Source organism: Peromyscus californicus, unplaced genomic scaffold (assembly GCF_007827085.1).
Source record: "Peromyscus californicus insignis strain IS unplaced genomic scaffold, ASM782708v3 Scaffold_22__1_contigs__length_63687245, whole genome shotgun sequence".
Classification (NCBI taxonomy): Eukaryota; Metazoa; Chordata; class Mammalia; order Rodentia; family Cricetidae; genus Peromyscus; species Peromyscus californicus.
The window spans coordinates 3,250,741-3,273,163 of record NW_026294525.1 but is presented as its reverse complement, the minus strand read 5'-3'; the positions used below and the strand labels follow the sequence as shown (position 1 = coordinate 3,273,163).

At 40.5% G+C, this 22,423-nt stretch overlaps 1 protein-coding gene across 23 annotated transcripts in view; it reads left to right on the top strand.

Moving 5' to 3' along the window:
* Afdn (afadin, adherens junction formation factor) overlaps nt 1-22,423 on the top strand; it is a 132,837-nt gene that overhangs the window by 77,107 nt on the left and 33,307 nt on the right. For 17 of the 23 annotated variants that reach the window (XM_052750775.1, XM_052750774.1, XM_052750770.1 and 14 more), the window contains 10 exons: nt 901-962; nt 1,072-1,277; nt 2,994-3,014; nt 3,736-3,881; nt 4,151-4,245; nt 5,377-5,642; nt 6,909-7,052; nt 9,594-9,792; nt 12,891-12,994; nt 14,676-14,762. In XM_052750775.1, coding sequence (XP_052606735.1) covers nt 901-962; nt 1,072-1,277; nt 2,994-3,014; nt 3,736-3,881; nt 4,151-4,245; nt 5,377-5,642; nt 6,909-7,052; nt 9,594-9,792; nt 12,891-12,994; nt 14,676-14,762 — 1,330 coding nt within the window. The remainder of the gene's footprint in view (nt 1-900; nt 963-1,071; nt 1,278-2,993; nt 3,015-3,735; nt 3,882-4,150; nt 4,246-5,376; nt 5,643-6,908; nt 7,053-9,593; nt 9,793-12,890; nt 12,995-14,675; nt 14,763-22,423) is intronic. The other 6 variants (XM_052750773.1, XM_052750771.1, XM_052750772.1 and 3 more) reach the window with 1 other exon arrangement.

The window sequence follows — 22,423 nt, the reverse complement described above, 5'->3', positions numbered from 1 at the left end:
GCTAATTCTTTTAAAAATTTGAAACTGCCAGCCAGGCAAGGTGGTGCACACCATTAATCTTGGAGGCCAGCCTGGTCTACATAGTTGATTCCTTGCCAGCCAGGGCTTTGTGGTGAGACTGTATCTCAAAAAAAAAAAAAAAAGAAAGAAAGAAAAGAAGAATACACTTTTAGTATAAGATCTGTATTGAAATAATCATGCATTTAAATCATATTATTTTTTTAAATTCTTAAGGTAAACTCAATTGTTAAATTACAGATTGGAGTAAACTTTGAATAATATAATTTAATGAAAAGAATTTTGCCTTTAAAATGATAATAGTTTGTGTTAACTTACATTATGTTCTTTTTTTTAAGGTTGTGTGTGTGTGTGTGTGTGTTAGTTATATGGGTTCTGGGATTCAAACTCTGTTCTCAGCATCTTTTTTAGCTGTTAAGCAATTTCTCCAGTCCCTTGGTATTCTTTTCTTTTTATTCATCTTTTCATACTTGGCAAAGGTGAAAGAATGAGGAGAACGGAGCTGTTTGTCAGTGGAAAAGAATATTTCAGTTAGCTGGTCTGTAATTTATTAGAAAACTGTATCTTTTCACTGTTACCTGAGCTGGGTGGCTTAGATCCTTGTCTTCAACATGTGGTACTCATTAATAATCCAGACACGTGTGTCTTATCTGCCCTCACAGTAGAAGTCTGTCCTTCAAGGAATCCACCTTCTGTCCACTCATCTGATGTGTGACTAGGTTAACAGAAGAGGCTAGAGACTGTGCCGTGTATGACTTAACACCTCAAAACTGCACATGGAAACAAACCAGTTTTGGAAATGTGCACAGGTGGCAGGCAGTGACGTTGTTAGCTGTTGACCTTACCTCAAGGCAATTTGAGTGATGTCAGTTTTTCTTTTAGAACTCAGGATGCGACTGGGCCTGAACTGATACTGCCTGCCAGCATTGAATTCAGGGAAAGCTGTGAGTCATTTTAGATTCTACTACTAGTGAATAAGTTCATGTTCACTTTTCTTCAGATGACATTCCTACTTTCTGTTCACTTTTCTTCTTTTCTAAAATCTCTTTACAGCTGAAGATTCTTTTTTATCTGCCATTATAAACTATACCAATAGCTCCACAGTGCACTTTAAGCTGTCACCCACGTATGTGTTATACATGGCGTGCCGGTATGTATTGTCCAGCCAGCACAGGCCCGACATCAGCCCTACAGAGCGCACCCACAAGGCCATTGCTGTTGTCAACAAGATGGTGAGCATGATGGAAGGGGTCATTCAGGTGAGTGTCGGCCCGGCAAGCCTCTGGGGAATAGTGGCCATCTTGTTAGTTTCTGTGACATTCCTGGTTTGGTTACAAGTTTGCCTTTATAGCCTAGGATTCTTTTTTTTTTTTATTTTTTTTTTTTAATAAAATGCATAGCTTTTAAAGTCAAAAAAATAAAAACTTTTAAAAAATTTCTTTTCTGGAAATTGTAGAGTAAATGAGAATAAACTGTATATATTGTAACACAGTCATTTTAAAATTAGCCACTGCGAGAAAGTGCTGAGGTGATAGTTTCTTTGAATTTTCTTTAAATTATTGAAATGAAATTCACACAGTGTATGTGTGCAGCTCTACCTTGAGAATGTTTCTTCAGTGCCAAAGAGATAGCCATCCTCCCTCCACAGGCCCTGGTGTCTGCGATTGTCAGGTGCTTGCTTCTTTCTGAGGAGCCTATTGTGGGGTGGAGAGTGTATGTAGTTTTGACAGTATAGATAGATGTAGGCTTGATGGGTTTGAGGACAAACTTCTCACTTAAGACTGACTTCTTTCATGGCCCTGTTAAGAATTTCCTGTAGGTAGATGGTTTGGTTCTTTTAATACTCAAAATCCATCGTTGATAAAATTGGTACAGCTGTTTTTTTATATTTGCAGATAATTTGAGGATTTTATTATAAAGGTTATTGTAAGTCATTTACGGATTTTAAAGTTTTCCTAACTTAACCAATGCCTTTACTCAGCTAAGAAACTAGCTGCAGTGTTAAATACTTGGGTTAAATGGTTTGGTAATCAAAAAAAAAATCCTGGCAGTGTAATTTGAGGGAAACCGAGATGGTCTTCTAGTACTCTCAGGGTTGTTTTTAAAAGCCAAGAGTTTTCCACAAACATTTCTTTCACAGTTGAGTGATTAGCACAGTAGGAGTTTGGTGGGCTTGTTCAAGCTAAAGAACAGATAAGAAGGAAGGTCGTTTTACCTGGGCATTTTGTTATTCTGGTATCATCACTTTATACACAAACAAACAAGTGTCCTTTTCAGTTGTCATGCCAAGTCCTGTCTGTCTCTGCCATGTGTGGACTTAGAAGCCTGTCTCAGACTGTGGTACTTCAGCCACCAAACTGCCTTTGAGAATTTGTCCTCGCTGGTGTCTTGTGGTGAGGACTTTGACTACTGTCTAGAAAGGCTTTTAAACTTCAGAGTAGGCTCAGTGTAAAATTGGAGCACTCTTTGTTGGTGGGAAAGAATTACGACAGTAAATAATTTCAGCAAGTAATTTAAATTCTGTTTTCAAAATAGTATTCCCTTTAGTATAGCTGTAATATGAATTCTTATGTACTTTAAAACTTTCAGCTTTTATTTTGATTGTTTTTATTGGTCTTTTCATTCTCATTCTCATAATTAATTCAAGGGAATGGACTCCCTTACCTTTGAGTAGTAAGCCCACAGTATCATTTTTAAAAAGTGTTTGAAAGTCCTTCTGTTGCATATCTTTCAAATAAGTCAGTGTGTTCGTTTGTGTTTTATTATGACATCATCCTTATAAACTATACAACTCAGTTATGCAAATGTTAGGAACATGACACCAGCCATTTATGTCAGATAATCTGGGGATAACTAAATGTCGTGCCTCATGTCGTACCTTCATGTTAGTGTTTTGATTTTTTTAAACAGTCATGATTGTTTACAAGTTTCTTTCTCTCGTTCTGCTTGATTTCCCCTCGTCTGTTTTTCTCCAGGAAGTAGACCAGGTTGATCAGGTAGGACATGCTGCTGGGAGCTGATCCTAGCTGTGTTGGCTTAGCTGAGTTTCTCATGCTGCTTCCATTACAAATATGATCCTACAAAAACTGGACTGAGCAGTTCATAACCCTCATTCAGCAACTGAAACATGCAGTACTAAAATCCTTTTGACTGTGCAACTTTATCAGCATTTCATAATTTCTGCTTAATGCACTTCAGTATGATATGAAATGACAAAAGCTCTGTGCCTTCTCTATTATTTATCCTTGGTTCCTGTTCTTTGGATCTCATCTAAGGTTGCCTGGCCTGCAAATGTGGTCGGGAGAGGACGTGATAGATCAGTACTTGATACTGAGTTACATGGTGTCCAAGCCAGTGACTACAAGTATCAGGGTGGTTGTGGGTAACCATGGATACATGTGTGTATGCTACACAGATTACCAGATAATGCACAATCTACAATTTGGTTTGGTAATACACAATATCTCCATTTTCTACTGATTCTGCAAATTACATCTCATTAGACCAATATGTCTGTGTACATGAATCTTGACATGTTGCAGTGGTTATTTACTTCCCATTGCTCTGCATGTACCTACATTTCTTTGCAAGTATCTGGTATCTGTGGTAAATACCTGGTGAAGATGGGAAGGTACTGGTCTATCTTCAGCTTTTCAGGAGCATTCCTATTTATTTCTAATGTCTTGCATTGTTAATGGAAGTGTTTTCTGTCCACAGAAACAAAAGAACATTGCAGGGGCACTTGCTTTCTGGATGGCAAATGCATCTGAACTTCTCAACTTCATCAAGCAGGACCGCGACCTTAGTCGGATCACACTAGATGCCCAGGATGTTTTAGCACACTTGGTTCAGATGGCATTTAAGTAAGAAGCACATTTGGAAAGAGTTAACTCACATGCTTCCTGTTCTGTTTACAAAACTAATACTAAAGATTTGTATTTAACCTAATTGAAGATGCTTACCAAGAAGCTTGGGAAAATGTGCTGACTTGAGAGCACTGCACTCTGGGCTCCATTTCTGTGTTCCAGAGTTCGATTTTTTGTTACTTTTAGTGGAAACTATTCTTAAAGAACATAGAAGTCTAACATTATCTGTGCAACTTGCTAAGGTGACTAAAATCTTGTATTTTCAGGTACTTGGTTCACTGTCTCCAGTCAGAACTTAATAACTACATGCCAGCCTTTCTGGATGATCCTGAGGAGAACAGTCTGCAAAGACCAAAAATAGGTTAGGGTCTTATGTACCTTCCTCTAACATTTAACTTGACTTAACTTGGTATCTTTTTGTTTTGTTTTTAAGATTTATTTTTACTTTTTAATCTTTAAGTACATGGATATTTTGCCTGATTATGTTTGTGTGCCATATATGAGCTAGAGTCCAGAGAGGGTGTTAGGTCCCTTGGGACTGAATATCAGACTGTTGTGAGCCACCACGTGGGTGCTGGGAATCAAGGGAATAATACACTTGGGTCCTCTGGAAGAGCAGCCAGTGCTCTTAACCACTGAGCCATCTCTCCAGCCCCTTGTTTTGTTTATTTTTTGATGCCACTGACCTTGGTCTGGGTTATAGGCCCAACAAGCTTCTGCTGTGCCACTCTGCCAAGGACCTATGTTTTAATTTTTGATTTTTTTATGTATATGAACTTGGACTGCATGTATGTGTGTGTATAGTACCCACAGAGGCCTGAAACTAGAGGGATTCCCTGGAACTAGAGTTACAGATGGCTGTTAAATGCCATGTAGGGTGCTGGGAACTGAACCTGAGATCTTCTGCAAGTGCAAGTACTCTTAACTTCTGAGCTACCTCTCCAGCCCTTCAGCCCTTAATGTTGTAAGGGGTGTGTTTTTTTTTAAGATTTATTTTTATTTCTGTTTTGTGTTTGTATGAGTGCATGCTGTGGGTGCCAGTGCCCAAGGAGGCCAGAAGAGGGCATTAGAGCCCCTTGAGTTGGGGTACATGCAGCTGGGAAATGAACCTGTGTCTCCCAGAAGATGAGCAAGTGTTCTTAACCATGGAACCATCTTCCAGCCCTGGGGTGGTTTCTTAAATGTTTTTTTGGATTCGGTGGTCTTTGAAATAACTTCTAAGGAACTGTCTGTTAGATTTATGAGTAATTTTCACTTTTGCTTTGCTATGTTGGTAATACATAAAAGGTCTTTAAAAGTCTTCTAGTTAATTTATATGTGAATTGTGGTTAGTTAGTAACTGCATGTATTTGAAACCACATCCCTGCTTTCTGTTTGAATTTGGCATTTATAACTGGTTTGACAGCATTTGTTAATTGTCTAAAGTTGGTATAACTCAGAAGGTTCTGCAATGACATTTGGTCCCTGGGTTTCTGTTCCATGTCCTGAACAGATGATGTGCTGCATACACTCACAGGAGCCATGTCCTTGCTGAGGCGCTGCAGAGTCAATGCTGCCTTGACCATCCAGCTATTCTCTCAGCTTTTCCATTTTATCAATATGTGGCTGTTCAACAGATTGGTGACTGACCCAGATTCAGGCCTGTGTTCCCACTACTGGGGAGCAATTATCCGCCAGCAGCTAGGGCATATTGAAGCCTGGGCGGAGAAGCAGGGGCTCGAGCTGGCAGCTGACTGTCACTTGAGCAGGATTGTGCAGGTGTGTACTCCATTCTCTCATCTTCTCCCTCTTTCCTGTTAATGTATTTTGTGGTGAATTTCAGATTTTTTATGGTGGGTAAGAACTTGGGTTCATTAAAGCCTCAGTCTTTTTCTCATTTCACATAGTCAAGCAGTGATGTGGCAGCATCTAGACTGCTGTAACAAAGCAGCTAAAACTAAATGTCTTAGCAGACATTTATTGTCTCCCGCTTCTGGAAATTAGAGGTTGAAATCAAGGTGCTAGCCATGGGAGTATCTTTTGAGGGAGTATAAATCTGTTCTACCAACCTCTGGTAGTTCACACCCAACATAGGCATTCGTTGGACAGTCGTTGCCGTAGTCTTTCCGTGGCATTCTTGGATACGTGTCTGTCCAGGTGTCTGGTTTGTACAAGGGCACCAGTGACCTGGCCTCCTTTTTAACTAACGATCTATAAACAAGGTTCCTTCTTGTAATACTCGGGCCTCCAACATTAGAATTTCTCATTGTTCACCCTATAACAAGATGTATAAACAGTAGGATAGAAATATCATTGAACCGTTCTTTTTGTTGAGACCAGCAAGATATACTTTAGAAAGCTATATACTGAAGGATAAATGATAATTAGTTGCCAAGTCATATTCTGCTATCTGAACAGCTCTCAGGGAGAGCTTTAGATACCAAAGACTAGGAACTGGTGTTTATAATTAAGAAAATGAGTTATATGCAACCTCAAAACATACAATTAAAATTTTTTCTAATATATTAGCTTTTGTTTTTTATGCCTTCATTTCCTCCAAAGATATTAATTATTCTGAGAAGCTAGTTAGCCCTCAACTCTTATCAAAATTCATATCAGCAAGACTCTCTGATTCCTATAACTGATCATCTGGATTGCTGTATAAATATTCAAACTTTCAAAGCGACCTTTAAAAGTGCATTATAAACATCGATACTTGAATCAAATTATGTTAAAACATAAAAACTAAAGTAAACCCAAGAGGCTTTTAAAAAGCCCACAAAAGTATGCTTGTAGTTTAATATATGCTACTAAATGTTAATGCCTCTTTACAAGCATCCTGCACTTCAAAACCAAATTAGCAAGTTATTAGCTTAACAACTGTTACCAAAGGGTGTTTTGTTTTGTGTTTTGTGGTGCTGAGGATTTAAACCCAGTGCCTCACATGTGATACTGAGTATGGGCTCTTCCATTAACCTGCACTCTCAGCCCCAAAGAAAAAATATTTTTAGTATCTTACTTAATAATATTTGTTCTTTTAAATAGGCTACTACTTTGCTTACCATGGATAAGTATGTACCCGATGACATTCCAAATATAAACAGCACATGCTTTAAGTTAAATTCTCTACAACTTCAAGCCTTATTACAAAATTACCACTGTGCACCTGATGAGCCTTTTATTCCCCCGGTAAGTGAATATTACCATGATACCATGAAGAATTTTCATGTCTGCACAGGAAAATTGGGATGAAGGGGGGAAGTAAAGGGAAACTCTCTCAGTGATGTGTCAGTAACTTGGCTCACCTAAAGTGATCTTAAGAGGTCATTTTACTCTGAAGTCTTAGCTGCGCGGTGCAAAGAATATAGATTATATAAGCATTTTAAGAAAGAAATGATTTAATTCAAGGCATTGCTTCTTGGGAAATCTTTGAAAAGACTAGAGGAAAGGAAGTTGAGTTGAAGTTTATACCACCATGCTTAAATACCAGAGAGCCAGAGCTTCAATTAAAGCTACAAGGATACTTTTCATATATCATATGTATACTCCTGCCACCAGCATCAGCATGAATCTTCACTCCATAGCAGCCTTCTAGATTCCATACATCAGTGTCTGATTGGTAACAACCACCGTCTACCCAAAGGACAGTCTAGACTTTTATGTGTACTGATCTCACGCTGTAATAGGACTTGAGGGTAAAAAGCCCATCCATCTGTAATATCTGTCCCCATTGACTGTTTATATAGAAAGCTGTGCCACAGATACTACCATCTTAAGTCAATACCTGAGAGAAACAGTTTGAAAGAAAAGATTTGGGCTCAAGGTTTCTGAGATTCAGTCCATGATCAACTGGTTTCATGACTATGGGCTGTAGTAAGGCAGAACATGATTGCACAGAGGCGCTGTGAAGGAAAGCTGCTTATATCCTGCAGCCAGGAAACAGAACCTGTGGAGCTCTGTCCTTTGGTCATGACATGGTGTTGTCATCTTAAAATCAGAGCAACTGATAACTCACACTAGACCCTCAAGACACAGGATTGAGCCCACTAACATTTTCTAGTGGAATTGGGGAGGACTCACAGGACCCCTGTCCACCTGAAGATTCTATAAGCAGGTAGCAGTTGCTGGGAATTGAGACACTCCTCTCTGGTGGTATACCTGCCTGTAAACTGCCCATGTTCCTTTTATTGGGTAATCCCATTAAATGTTTACCACGGCAGACTTGGGTGGAGTCATTTCTGACCTGTTCTTACTCTCTCTGTACAGGGTAAGTATATATGGACTCCTCAGGGGGGAAAAATTATTCAAAGACAGGAAGGGGCCATGGCAAGATAAAATCTTTAAAGATTGACAACTTTCCCAGTGACCTTTTTCCAATTAGACCCAATTTTCCCTGGTTCCACCACTTCACGATGTAATCTATTCAGATTTTGAATTTACCAACTATTAATTCATTGACAAAGACAGGAGCCCTTTTGACCTGATCACTTCCCCAAAACCTCACTTCTAAACGCAGGGGTAGCATGCCCTCAGTACATAAGCCTTAGGGGGTGCCTCAGATCCAAACCACACCGTCTGCCATCCGAGCCAGTCGTGCCTAGATTGTGCTAGTTGATGGATAAATGAAGTTCAGTATTGAGTTTATATCCATAAAAGACAGGTACAAAATAGCCAAACAGTGAAAACAATCCAGTTAGCAATATAGTGCACCAGAAAATCATGGTACAGGGATGTGAAGGAATGTTTTGCTACAGTGAAGAAGGAGTTGTGATTGCCACCACAATGTGTGTGGATGTTATGCTGCATTTGTTGTAAAAGAAAGTGTATGTGAGTGCACAATATATGCAGTGGCTTTCAGCCATTTAACTTAAGAACAGAGAGAACTCTGTCCCATCACAAGCCTGGGTAGTTGTTCCCGGTGTGGAAAAGGAAGATGGTGGTAGAGCCCAGGGCTGCTTCTGAGGGCTGCTGTGCTCCTGTTACTGGAGCTGTGGGGATGAGCTGGGGTCTTCATTTTAATAAGTCACACCCTGAGGCGTGTGAACTTGACCTTTGCCTTCTTTCTCGCCACTCCTCATCCCCAGGTGTGCGTGTGTTTGTGTCTCAGTAACGCATTTTGTAATGTAAGCCATCCATGGACCCCCAGTTCTGCAGCTCTCCTAGTGAGACTTCTAAGCATAGATATTTTATCCTGTGGGTTTTTGTTTGTTATTGTTTTTTAATGTTCATTTTGTGAGGTTTTCTCTATGGAATTGCATGTTCTATAAAAATAATTACTCACAACTTAATAACATTGTGTTAAAGAATTGTACAAGTGAATCAACTGCATTGAATAAGAGAAGAACATCTTTTTGTTTGTTTGTTTTGTTTTGTTTCATTTTGAGACAGTTTCTCTATGTAGCCCTGGCTGTCCTGGAACTCACTCTATAGATCACCCTGGCCTTGAACTCCTGCCTCTGCCTCCCGAGTGCTGGGATTAAAGGTGTGTGCACCACCACTGCCCAGCGAGAACATCTTGTGGTAAAACAGCGTTTTAAAGCCATGAGTAGTAGGGAGTTAATCAGCCTCTTGTTCTCTCGTTAAGTAGTGTGTGTCTGGTGTGTGGACACTTTATTAAGCCAGCTCTGTATGTCCTGTTGAGTGTGCTCTACCCTGAAGTCATGTCTGTGACATAGCAAGTGCTTCCCGTCAGTGAGCATCTCTTAATGCGTCAGCATTTGTTTTCTGCAGGATCTCATAAAAAATGTTGTGGCCGTTGCTGAGAACACAGCTGATGAGCTCGCCCGCAGTGATGGCCGAGATGTGCAGTTGGAGGAGGACCCTGACCTACAGCTACCTTTTCTTTTGCCAGAAGATGGCTATTCCTGTGATGTCGTCAGAAACATTCCTAATGGTTTACAAGAATTTTTAGACCCTCTGTGCCAGAGAGGTAAATACCAGTCACACCTCAGTTGGAGGACGCAGCTAGCTGGGTTCAAGTGAGCGTTGCACTGGCTCCCTGATGACAGCCCCGAGGAAGCTGTGTTCCCGTGACTCAAAGAGTTTCACTGAGATGAAAGATCTCACATGCCCAGACCAGCCTGTGTGGGTGTGCTGTGTCCCTCGATGGAGCACCTGCTCCTCCTACACGGTGCCGGAACAAGGGACCTTTGTATCCCTTCCTCCTGCCAGTGGAGAGCAGCACAGGCAGGCCCCTGGGTTCCAAGTGATCCTAGCCCACTGCCACCCAGCTGTGCTGTCATGGGCAGGGCACCCCTGGCTTCTGTTCCTTCCTCATAAAGTAGGCCAAGAGGAATGAAAATGGACGATTGCTGTAGGGGAGGCTCTGTGAGTGCCCCGTGTCCTGTGACAGCTTCTGGGGCTACCATCAGGTAGACTTGTAGCTGTCTCCAGCTTTTCCCTGACTGCTTCTGTGACCTTTGATAGACTGTTTTGCTGGTGTATAACAATTTTTTAAAAATCAGTTTTTTTCTTAAAGTATGGGCTTTGAGGCAATACAGATTTTAATCTACTCTGCCACATTTTTTATGATGTAAAGAATAACAGATGAGTAGGAAAGTAGACCCAAAGTATAGGGGTTCAATTAAATAACAATAATAATAACAAATAATAGGGAAGGTACTGCAGCCATAGATAAATGAGTGAGTGTGATTTTTATTTTTTAAACTTCGGTGACTGTTTCACTCACCACAATAAATAAATTTTAGATCTTCAAAAGTATAGTGGGAAAAAATGCATTACATTGAAAGACTGCCTCTTCTCATGAACTGTGTTGGTGGCAAAGCAGTTTGTGCGTTAGTTCTCCCAGCAGGTCTCCTGTTCTCAGAGACACGAAGTCCAAGGTAGGGAAGCAGAGGTTTGGTCGTTCAGGAAAACTGTGTGTGAAGTCTGAAGGAGAGTGAACAGGTTTCAGCCCGAAAAGCCCTCATTCATGCCTGGCACAGGTCGTCCTGTGACCAGATAAGGAAGATGAGCCTGACTGCAATAGTTCTGAACATTCTAGGCATCCCTGTTTAATGGAAGAACTCAGACCTGTGGAATTCAAGCCCCTGGTCACAGCATGGGGAACACAGTAAAGCGACTTCACTACTTGCTCTAGAGCTTTTTAAAGGTGTCTCTATGTGCACATCTTAGTAGATCAGGTCTAAACCATGGCCTTTAAGCAATAGACACATTATCCCCAGGAGTAAGTCTCCTGTATTATTCTGTTGATAGGCTGTTTAGCTGCTTTTGAGAGATACCATGTTTCTAGAGTTGCTTCCAGAGGCTTTCCATCAAGACCATGTATGGAGCCAGTGCCTAGGTTGCTAGTTCATCGTAAAGGAGTGTGAGCATTGTGCCTTCCCAGTGAAGGTATGTGTGAGTGTTGCATCTTCTCACTTCCAAAGGAGGGTATGAGTGTTCTCTTCCCAGTGGTGGTGTGAGTACCCTGTCTTCCCAGTGAGGATGAATGCCCTGTCTTCATAGAGCTGAGTTACTGTGGCTTTGGTTTGGCTGGCTTCCTCACTCCTGTTATACTCACTTAGGCATGCTTCATGCTGACACTCAGGAATGTGTTAATGAATATCTTGTAAATAAGTAAGCTAGGAGACTAATCTGCTCCAACTTTGCAAATGGACATAATTTATAGTGTGCCAGTTTTGTCTTGTGCACCATAGGTATTTGCCAGCATGGAAACAGTGAGGTCTTAACTTGACAAAGAGTTTCCTTCGTATCTTCCCCTAGGCTCTCTAGGATAAGTAATCTTAGGCCATTTGTTATTTAATTCTGGTCTTGGCATCCATACATTATTTCATACATGTTGGATGTTTATAGTTCATACAGTCTAGCATATAGATGCCTTTAAAGGTGTAAAATGGATTAAATGTTACGACATCAGTGTTTCTTAATTCCTCACACTCTATTCTTTATAAACTGATTAAAGAACTACTGTGTACTCTCAGCATCCTGCCTTTTCCTGCCTCAATGCAGTGCAGTTCTGTGAGAGACTATAAAACCAGCCCAGACCAATGCCTGGGTTGTGATGAGTACCTCAAGCTATGACAAATCAGTTTCCATTAGCGGTGTAGTACAGAGCTTGTTGTGGAAATCTGACATTTGAAAACATGAAACATTGTTTACAGTTGTTGAAATTTCACATTTTTATTAGAGTTATAATTCTCTAAAACACGAAGAAAAGCAAATTCTGGTTAACTATCAATGAAACTAGGTCGAAACATTTTTTCAAGTGAAATTAAGTTGTATTTTTTATTTTAACTGATGTTCTTTATATTTCCCCTTCCCTCCCGCACAAATACATGTCTGATAATAGCAATCCAAATTATACTCCATTGGTAAAACACTAGACCAGGGAAGACTGGCTAGGGCAGCTGGGCTCCAGACATGCAGCCGTCCACATGGTGAGCTCTTGAGCAACAGTAGCCCTGGAGCAAACTTCAGAATTATGGAAAGCCTGTGTAATACTATTTTGTCAAAAAGAACTGAGGAATATAAAATAAAATTTGACTAAATTAAGATGACATGGCTTTGAATAAAGGCCTTGGTATTTTAAATACGTTCTCTATCCTGAATAAGGACATCAGGAATACTTTGGTGGGAGTATCAAGGATCCATCTAAGGGCCTTGCACATAATATGCAAAGTGCTCTACACTCAGATGTAACAGAAGAAAAACTAAGGCAGGGTGATCATGAGTTTGAGGCCAGTCTAGGCTACAAAGGAAGTTCAAAGCTCCTGCCTCAGAAAACAACAAAACAGAACTATTCTTTAAAACTTTAAATGCGTATGAGCTGAGGAAATTTGGACAAAATGTGAGAAAGGACCCTCCCAACCCGAGGGTGTACAAGTTAAATGATCTATAGTGTAAGTTATTTAACCCAGTCTGGGGTAGTAGGTTGATAGCAGTTCACCAATTTTCATAGAAAAAAGAAAAACAGTTTAAATCAATAATCTGTCTTGTCTCCCTTGTTGAAAATTGTATGGGATTAACTGTGTCTTATCTGTTTTATAACTACTGTTTTCTTTGTAGGATTTTGCAGGTTGATTCCTCATACACGTTCACCAGGTACTTGGACGATATATTTTGAAGGTGCAGATTATGAAAGTCACCTTATGCGTGAGAACACAGAACTGGCAAGTATTTGAGGTTGGGATAGATTAAAGTATGAGATGTTCCTAATGACTTTGGAGGGGTGATATGATTTATTCTTTGCATACATGGAATGTTGTGATGGAAATTTTTGAAATGATTTTTTTAATACCAATTTGATTCAAACATTTTAAAACCTTGATTCGTAAAATCACATGTATTTTACTCCCTGAGCCAGGTCTGTACAGTTTTGTGTAGTACTAAATGGTTCTGTAGCAATAGAATATTTATGATCACAGTTATGGCAGCCTACATACATATTTTTGAAACATATTAGTATAATAACTTTGAAAGATTTTATTAGAAAAATATTTTTAGTGGCAAAAACATTTTATTCTTTTCTACTGATTTCTACTTAAATGTGTATCAAATAACTCATAATTTTGAAATAGTAAGGAATTTCATTCATCTTAAGGAAAATTATACTTTGCTTCAAATACAGTTTCAACAGATACTTTTTTATATAGTATATATATATATATTTATATAAAATTTTAAATTTAAATATGTATCAGAGTCATCTCCTAAAATTGAATTGATAGTTGTCATTATACCAAATATATGGGCTCACTACTAACAAAGTAACTGATTCTTTTTATTGACTTCCTTTGTTTGTTTTTGGTCAAATTTAAAGTAACAGTGTCAACTTCTGATGACCAGATTTTATAGGAAATCAAGTATTTCTTGGATTCATTAATTGTTCATCTTTCAGATTTATTTTCAGATTCCTTAGGAGCTAGATCTCCAGTCTTAATTTATATAAAACAAAAATTTTAATGTCACATAATTTTATTTTTTCCTTGATATTCTCTCCTGGGCTTTATAGTTAGTTGCTTTCTGTTTAATCACTATTAAGTTTTCTCTCAGTGTGCATTCAGTGTGCATTCTGTTGTAACCTTGCTCACACTTTGGTGTGAAGTTTGGCGTGAGTGTAAGATGTGACTTAAATAATGCTTTCCTTAAAAAAATGCTGGTGGTGGCACACGCCTTTAATCCCAGCACTCGGGAGGCAGAGCCAGGTGAATCTCTGTGAGTTCGGGGCCAGCCTGGCTACAGAGTGAGATCCAGAACAGACAGACACCAAAACTACACAGGGAAACAAACAAACAAAAAAAACGACTGCCTTCGAGTCTGTCCATGCCCTGGCTGCCTCCTTTGCTTGACTGTATTCAGTCCCTTTGCATTTCTTGATAGAGCACTGGGAATACTGCTGATGTATCCTGTAGTTCTTTATGTTCACCATTTTAAATAAAATGTGCAGTTTCTCAAGAGAGGAAGAAAATAGTTCATCTCTGCTATTTTCCCAGACAGTGTGAAATAATTTTAAACTTTTTCTTTGGAAAACGAAATAAAAGGTTAACAGTTTATTTTAAAAGATCATAAAGGTAAAAATTAGGTTTTGTTTTTATGGTTGTGTTTTCTAACCTGATAGAAATGTAAGCTTAATTTTGTTTCGTAAATTAAATTCTTAATATTTAAATGGCATTTCATCTTAGAGACTTTAGTCAAATGATGCAGTGTTTTGTTTAGCAAATGAAAAGTACCTGAGGTAGTGGACTTTTTATAACCTTTTTGTTCTCTGTTTATTACAGATTAACTAGCTTTCTAACCATGTGAAAGCACTTCCATTTTAGTCATAAAATGAGCCTCTTTTCTCATCTTTAGGCCCAGCCTCTGAGGAAGGAACCTGAGATAATCACTGTGACCCTAAAAAAGCAGAATGGAATGGGCCTCAGCATTGTTGCAGCAAAGGTAAGACTGAGGGAGCCCCTGGAGAGCGTCTTCTCCCATCCATGACTGTGAGTCAGCATGGACCAGAAGTGATTGATGGAGCTTTGTTGCCCTGCAGAGTGCATGTTCAGCTTTGCTCCTGGGAAAAGGGAACATGCTGCCTGAGGGATGAGCTCCTTCTCTGAGAATGTGGCTAGAGGGAATGGTACCTTGAGATGGAATAGATGCTCAGAGGAAGCTGTGACACGAATCTTAAAAGGTCTTATTAATAAAAAACCCAGAGCCAGATATTGAAGTAAAAGCTGAAAGATCAGGATAGAACAAGCCACTGCCACCAGCTATTACCTCACCAACTCCACGAATCCTCTGACTGAAATCCTCAGCCTCCAGAGAGAGCTTCCTGCATACTCACGCCTATATGCCTTTCTGTGTCCTGCCATCTCACTTCCTCTCTCCACCCAGCTACATCACTTCCCCTTTTTGCCCAGCTCTATCACTTCCTGTCTGCCTGTACAGACCTCCAGACCTCTATGGTTAACTAGTGCTGGGAGTAAAGGCGTGTGCCACCATGCCTGGCTCTGTTCCCAGTGTGGCCTTGAACTCACAGAGATCCAGATGAATCTCTGCTTCCCGAATGCTAGGAATAAAGGCGTGTGCTACCACTGCCTGGCTTCTATGTTTAATATAGTGGCTGGCTCTGTCCTCTGATCCCCAGATAAGCTTTATTTGTTAGAGCACAAATAAAATATCACCACAGGAAGCAGTTTAAAGGATAGTCAAGACTTGTTGGGTACCGTGGGAAGAGCCAGTATGGCACAAGAGAAATAGTTGCATCTTTCACTTTGTCATAGCAGGTATCAGATCTTTTCAGCCTTCAGTGAAGGCAGTTGTGGGGACCTAATAACACAACCATTCTAATCTCTAGGTCTTCTCTACTGGAGGGTGGATTGGAGCTTAGCTTATATGTACATATCCATCTGAGGTGTTGACAGCTCCCTCATCCTCCCTGTTCTCTTGGCATCTAAGTCCTATTAGTCTGTTAAAGGACAATTTTTTTCTTTCAGTTAAAAGAAAGTAATAGTATGACTAGAAGTTATTATCTTAAAAAAAAAAGCTTCCACAATCATAGTCAAGTATTCTCAGTGGAACAAATGGTTTTTTTTTTTTTAATGAAAATTTTAAGTTAGCATACAAAATAATGGGTTTGGTAAGTATGTCGCTATATTTGGTTCCAAGTCATCCCCCCACCCCCACCCCATTGCTGATTTCTTGTGCCTTCACCCCACTCTGACTGATTCTCTTCCCCAAGTCTCCCTTAGCTTTCATATGCTATCACCTTCTCTTTTCCAAATATTATTTTTAGCTAGTATATAATGACATGCTTTGTTAAGCTTTGGTAATATTTTGCCCGAAATAATACTGATAGCTGAAATTGTTGGCCTGTGTCCTGTTTTAAGAGACTATGTGAAAAGCTTGGAAACACCATATAGCATTATAAAAGAAGAGCATTCCAAATTGCATGATACCAGTGTATTCTGAGAAATATTTTAAAAAGTAACAGTAAATTTTGTACATCAGAATTCTGTTACACTGAATATTAATTAGAAATTGATATTTGAAACCACATTATTCCCATTGTGGTGTTTTAAAGGTTGCATTAAGTCCCTTCTCCTTGCCCACTGATTTACATACGGTGCACATGACATGAAGTATAGGGTCCGACTATGATGTCAGCATTGCCCCATGTAAAATAATGAGGAATTCGCCAAAGTTATGGCTCTTGACTGGGAGCAGATTGTTAGTACACAGGCCTTTCTAATATGGGATTCTTGTGTGTATCATTCCTTCTTGGATCTTTGCCCTTCACGCTCATTTTCAAAACTAGACATTAGGGCACATGCCTGTAAGCCCAGCGTTCAGCAGGCAGAGGCAGGAAGGTGGAGTTCTAGACCAGCCTGGGATGCATAGTGCAATCCTGTTTCAAAAAACAAAACAAAGCAAAAAACCTAAAACACAATGTTTATGGGACCTACCTTGCTAGCATTTTCCTAGCAGCTCACCGGTCCTGTGCTGCTTGTCCTTGAGCCAAGGCAGATCCATCTGTGATTTCTTTTCTGGTACTTCACAGAAGAGGAGTTTGATCCTTAGGAGTTTTGGCTGTCATTGTCTCTATTAGCCAACCAACGTTTTTCTCTCTAGTGGTGGTTGGTGTTCCCTAAGTCAGCCCGCGGGTTGTGACAGACAAAAGTAAGAGCTCGTTGTTTGTTTGTTTGTTTGTTCTTTTAAAGCATGTGTGTTCTAGTTCCCTTTCTGTCACTGTGATAAACACTGTGACCAACGCCAACTTGCAGCAGTTTATTTCGTCTTAAGGTTGCAGTCTATCATCAAGGGAAGCCAGGGTGGGAACCATGGAGGACCACTGCTTAGTGCCTTCCTCTCAATGCTTGCTCAGTTTGTTTTCTACGAACCCAGGACTACCTGCCTGGGCTGGTTCTGCCCACGGTGGACTGGGGCTCTCCTACAGTAACCAAGAAAATCCCCCACAGACATACCTACACTCCAGTCTCATAAAGACAATTCCTGAATTGAAGTTCCCTTTTTCCAAATGACTAGTTTGTGTCAAGTTGATAAAAACTAACCAACAAAATGAGTCATTCGTTTATTTAATGAATTAATTTGTCAGTACACTAAATTGTCAACCGTGAAACTATATTTGAGCTTTTTAACAGTTAAGAAATAAGTAGATTAATGCGCATGAAAGTAGTCATCTAAGCAATTGTGGGATTTTAGCTGGTCCTTGGAATTAAGAAATTAGAAAAATGGCCCAACAGAGAGATGTTTGAGCAGCCTGCATCTGCAAGGAGAGCCAGAGGTGGTGGGGAGAGCTGTGCTTTACAGTGTGAAGAGTTGTGGGCTGAGTGATGGAGGAGTCTTGTTGCCTTGTTGGCAACAACAAAATGAAGGATTGGAAGGAGGAAAAGGCAGTGGTGTCTGAGACTGCGGCATGGCTGAGCAGAAGGGCCTGGAACTGTGGACAAGGCTGTTCAGGACAGACTGGAGGAACCTGTGTGTGTACCCACCACAGGTCCCTGAAGCTCAGGGTCTGTGGAATCACCTGTGATGGGCAGAGCAAAGATCCTGAGCCTCTGACCCTACTTTACTGTTCATCTCATGTGGCCCAGATCATACAGCACACTTCTAGACCCAAGGTCAGAACATTAGGAAACATGAAAATGTCAGCTATGGAACCATTTTCTTTCTTGGATATAGCTGAATAACTGCCCATTTCTAGAGGGGAAACAGAAGTTCAGAGATCAGTCTGCCACACTCATACACAGGGAGGATTTAACTCCTGGGGTGAGTGTAGCTTAGTGGTGAAATATCTGCCCAGCATTTACGAAGCTCTGCACTGGCTCTTGTGTGCTGCAAAGGAAAACAACGAAACAAAGAAAGCTTAAGTTCTGTGTTACGTTGTGGACACAAGCTTTCTCTCTAATACTGATCTTACTGGAGAGTGACCATTATCAGAGTTAGTTATTTCCAGTGCAGATTGACTTGTTTTCTCTAGACTCCAGTATGACTTAGGTTTTGATTTCCCTGGTATGGTGTCCTGATGCAAAGGTCCTAGTATTTCATAATAGTAGGCTCAGGCTTCATCTTGTATCCTTGCCCAGTCTTGTATCCTCTGCCAGGTATCAGGTAGAGAAACAGGACATCAAGCCAAGCTGAAAGTCATAATCCAGCCTATGTTCCCTTAAACTTCATTTACATGAACAGGTCTTGACTTATTGGTGCAGCCTTGTAAAGGTGGGTCTTGGCAGAATTTTTTTTTTATACTTTAGGTGTAATATGATCACTGTTCTGCTGTGTGGAGTGGGGGTCGTAGGCTTTGATGGTTAATCTTTATTGTCACCTTGACTGGATTTAGAATCATGGGGAGACACCTGGATACCTTTGTGTTTCCAGAGAGATTTAACTGAGAAGGGAAGACCCACCTCTGTGGCTGCATCATCCCATTGAGTGGGTTCCTAGACTATACAAAAAAGGAAAAAGAAGAAATGAGTTGAGCATCAGCATTTATCTCTCTTTGCTTCTTAAGGGTAGATATAGTGTGACCAACCATCTCATACTCTCACTGCCATACCCTCTCAACCATGTGGATTTAATCCCCTCAAACCATGAGACACAAACAAACCAAAAACTTATCTTTAGGTTGCTTTTACCAGCTACTTTTATTATGGCAGGAGAAAAGTAACTAATTGACAGGTTTTCTGGACTCATCTCCCAGGGAAAGGTCCTAGTAGCTGGGGTGACAGAAGGCAGCCACTAACAGAAATAGAGGTACACTGAGGCCAGACCCCTGTAAGGGAACTTGTTTCCCTCCTGCCTTGTTGAGGGGTTGGTAGTCTCTGGGCCATGGTCAGTGCTGGCAGATACTTGTTGGATAACAGTGTTCAGATGGGATGAGCCAAGTGTAACGGGTCAAAGGGGGAATACAGGAAGGAATCCTGGTTCAGACTTGAGCAGCAGGGGCCTGTAGGCAGGACTGCCAAGGAAAGGAACCTGCAGAAGTTGGTGGAAGGGAGATTGTGAGTTCAGGAATGAACATGTCACACTTGAAGTTTGGGAGCCTGGTTAGGTAAATGAATGGGTTTTCTAGCAGTGGCTTGGATAATGGAGCTCAAAGAGTTAGAGCCAAAGGGGCCAGGAGTGGTGGTGCACGGGTGTGGTGGTGCATGGCTTTAACCCCAGTGCTTGGAAGACAGAGGCATGGGAATCTCTTGAGTTTGAGGCCAGCCGGGTCTACAGAGTGAGTTCCAGGACAGCCAAGGTTACACAGAGAAACCCTGTCTTGAAACACAAACAAAAAGTTAGAGCCAGAGAAGAAACTTAGGAATTGATATATGGGCACTCTGAAGGAAATAATTTAAAAAATTCTCTGTCAACTAGACAGTGCCATTTTAATATATGAAATAGTAGTATATTAGCACTTTTTTTTTGAATGAAACAGATGAGTAGCTGTTCACTGTTTCCATTTCCATACTGTATTTGTCGTGTTCATAGTATAGGAAGGAAGGCTCAGCAAAAGAAAACACAAGTCACCTTGGGTGTCCAAGCTGCAGAACAGTGCAGGACAGGTGAGAAGTGTGTGGTCTCTGTAGACAGCGGTGATGGAGTCAGCTTACCACTGAGATGGCGAGATAGGTGAGTGTTAAGACCTGTCTCCTGCTGGCCACTTGTGCTCTTGGCAGTACTGCACTACTCATCCTGCTGTGTCCCGAGAGGCAGGTCCCTGCTTCTGCAGGCCTGTTCCTGTGCCTTTAAGACTAGTGACAGTTGTCTTTCCTCATGACTGAGCAGGAAGCCACAGAAACACTGGTAGTAGCTGCTTCTCCCGTGTAGCTCTTCCTTCCCTCAGCCCTGCTGTGTTTCCCTGTCCCCCGTGTGCCTTCCTGGGTCTGCCCTTGCGTTGTTTGCTGCAGGTCTGTGTGTCTAACCCAGGCTCTTTTTCTTTTTCACTTGGTGTATGGCTCTGCCTCTGTAACCCTGAACCATGTTTTGATATTAAGTTCTTCTCCTTGCCCTCCACATGGTGGTTAAACTTTATGAAATCCAGATGATTTGGAAGCAGTGTGGGTTTGCAGTTTACTTTCTGAGACATTGCTTTTGGAGAGTTCAGCATGCTACTTCTTACTCATCTGTGGGACAACATGATTCCGACGCTTCCTGTTTAATTTGGATTTTTAAAATACAAACAATTCCCTTTCATTTTTATAACCCTTTAAAGCTTAATAAAAGACAAAGGGAATGAAAATCAGAGTGGCCTGGTTGCTTAAGAATCTGAGTGTTGCGTTGGTTCCAGCTCATGTTGATAAATGCCATACAGTGTCACAGCGTCCAGCTGAGCATTGTGGCAATCCATTCTCGAAAAGCCAGCTGTGTTGGCTGCTGTTGAAACTGAGAGAAGTAGACGACTGGTCTCCAGCTCAGGACTGCTGTCCTGGAGATAAGAATGTGGTTCTCTGTTGTTGGAAGGACCGCGTCGGTGGTGAGTTTCTTCAGGGTGTTGTCCTTAATGTTCTCGTGCAAACTGTGATCTTTAAAGAATGTGCTGCTTCTTCCACTATGACTTGTTCGAACCTGTCAGTAATTAACTTGCTCGTGAAGAATGAACTTATAATGTAGCGTATAATTACACACCCAGATAGTTGTTCTCCATTTATGTTTGAATACTTAAGTTCACAAAAATGTGAAATTCTTACGATTTTTACTCAGAAAAAACTTAAGTTTTAAAACTATTGGTTAAAATGTGGTAAGAAAATTGCTTTAAATAGTAACTGCTGCTGTGTAATTTCAAGAGCACATAGTCAGATACTCATAAAAACTTATTTCTGGCTACATTGGTAGTTTCAGAGTAGGCTTTCTCCATAGCCTTTTGTTGTGGTGGTGTTTTTAAGAACATAAAAATGTCAATTTATAGAGTATTTACTATATGTTACAATATTTTATCTAGAAATAAATAGTTGATTAGTGCCTTAAAGATGTTATAGTTCTTTTAGACTAAATACTGTTTTAAGTTTTTGAATCTTAGCTTAAACCACAAGATTTCTATAGTTTAAAAAAGTGAGAGCAAACAGTGTCTGTTAATGGCCGCCTTCTCTCTGGAAGAGCAAGTTCCTCACATAGACTATCATTTAGGTCCTTCCCATCGTATTCTTTAATGGTCCTAGACCCCTTCGTGGGAAAGACCTGGTTAAAGAAGTGAACTCAGGGTTTTCAGTTCCTTTGAAAAGCCTGGTTGGAGAGATGGCTCAAGATTGAGAGCACAGATGCTTTTCTAGAGGACCTAAGTTCTGCTTCCAGTGCCCACCCGGGTCAGACAGCTCCCAGCTGCTTCTAACTGTAGGTCCCGGAGACCTAGTGCCATCTTCAGGACTCCCCAGGCATGCACACACAGCAAACATTCACCCCCCCACACACACATATTAATAAAAATGAAAAAGTCTTTTAAACAAATTATTTTTGTTCCATACTACCTCTGTGGCAGGAAGGAGTCTTCCACAAAAATGCATCAAGTGTCTTTCTCTTGAAATGACACAGTATCCCTTGTGGCTGTGGTTTATGAGTTTGGAACAGTATTATGTGTTTTTACTAGAAGCAAAATAGTGAATTACCTAAGAAGGTAATTTTTTCACAGGATTATTATTACCTAAGTACTTATTTCTGGGATTGACTGAAATACTGAATTCCATTGGAGTATTAATCTAATAACATAATTGTTATTCCTCTAAAGAACATATTTTACTGTGTGGTTACACAGAAAAAGAACAGCACTCCCTCACACCTCACCCTCACTTAAGGCAGGGATCCAGGTGTATTTATACTCTGCAGTCACACCTTAGATAGCTTCTGGGGGCTCTCAGTTTGGAGACTCAGGCTCTTCTACACAATTCCTTCTGTTGAAATACCCCCTCCCACACTGGATCTGTTGTCAGGAGTGTGGCCTGTCTGTGAGTCCCATTTCAGAAACTCCTGGCTGGCTTATCTCATTTGTTTCATAGAGAGAAAAGATGGATGATATGGTCAGTTTTTGTTGTTTTGTTGGTGTTTTTGTATTGGTGTAAAAGGTAAATGAACACAGCTGAGGTTAGAGCTCAGCTTACGGAGTTCAAGCTCTTTGA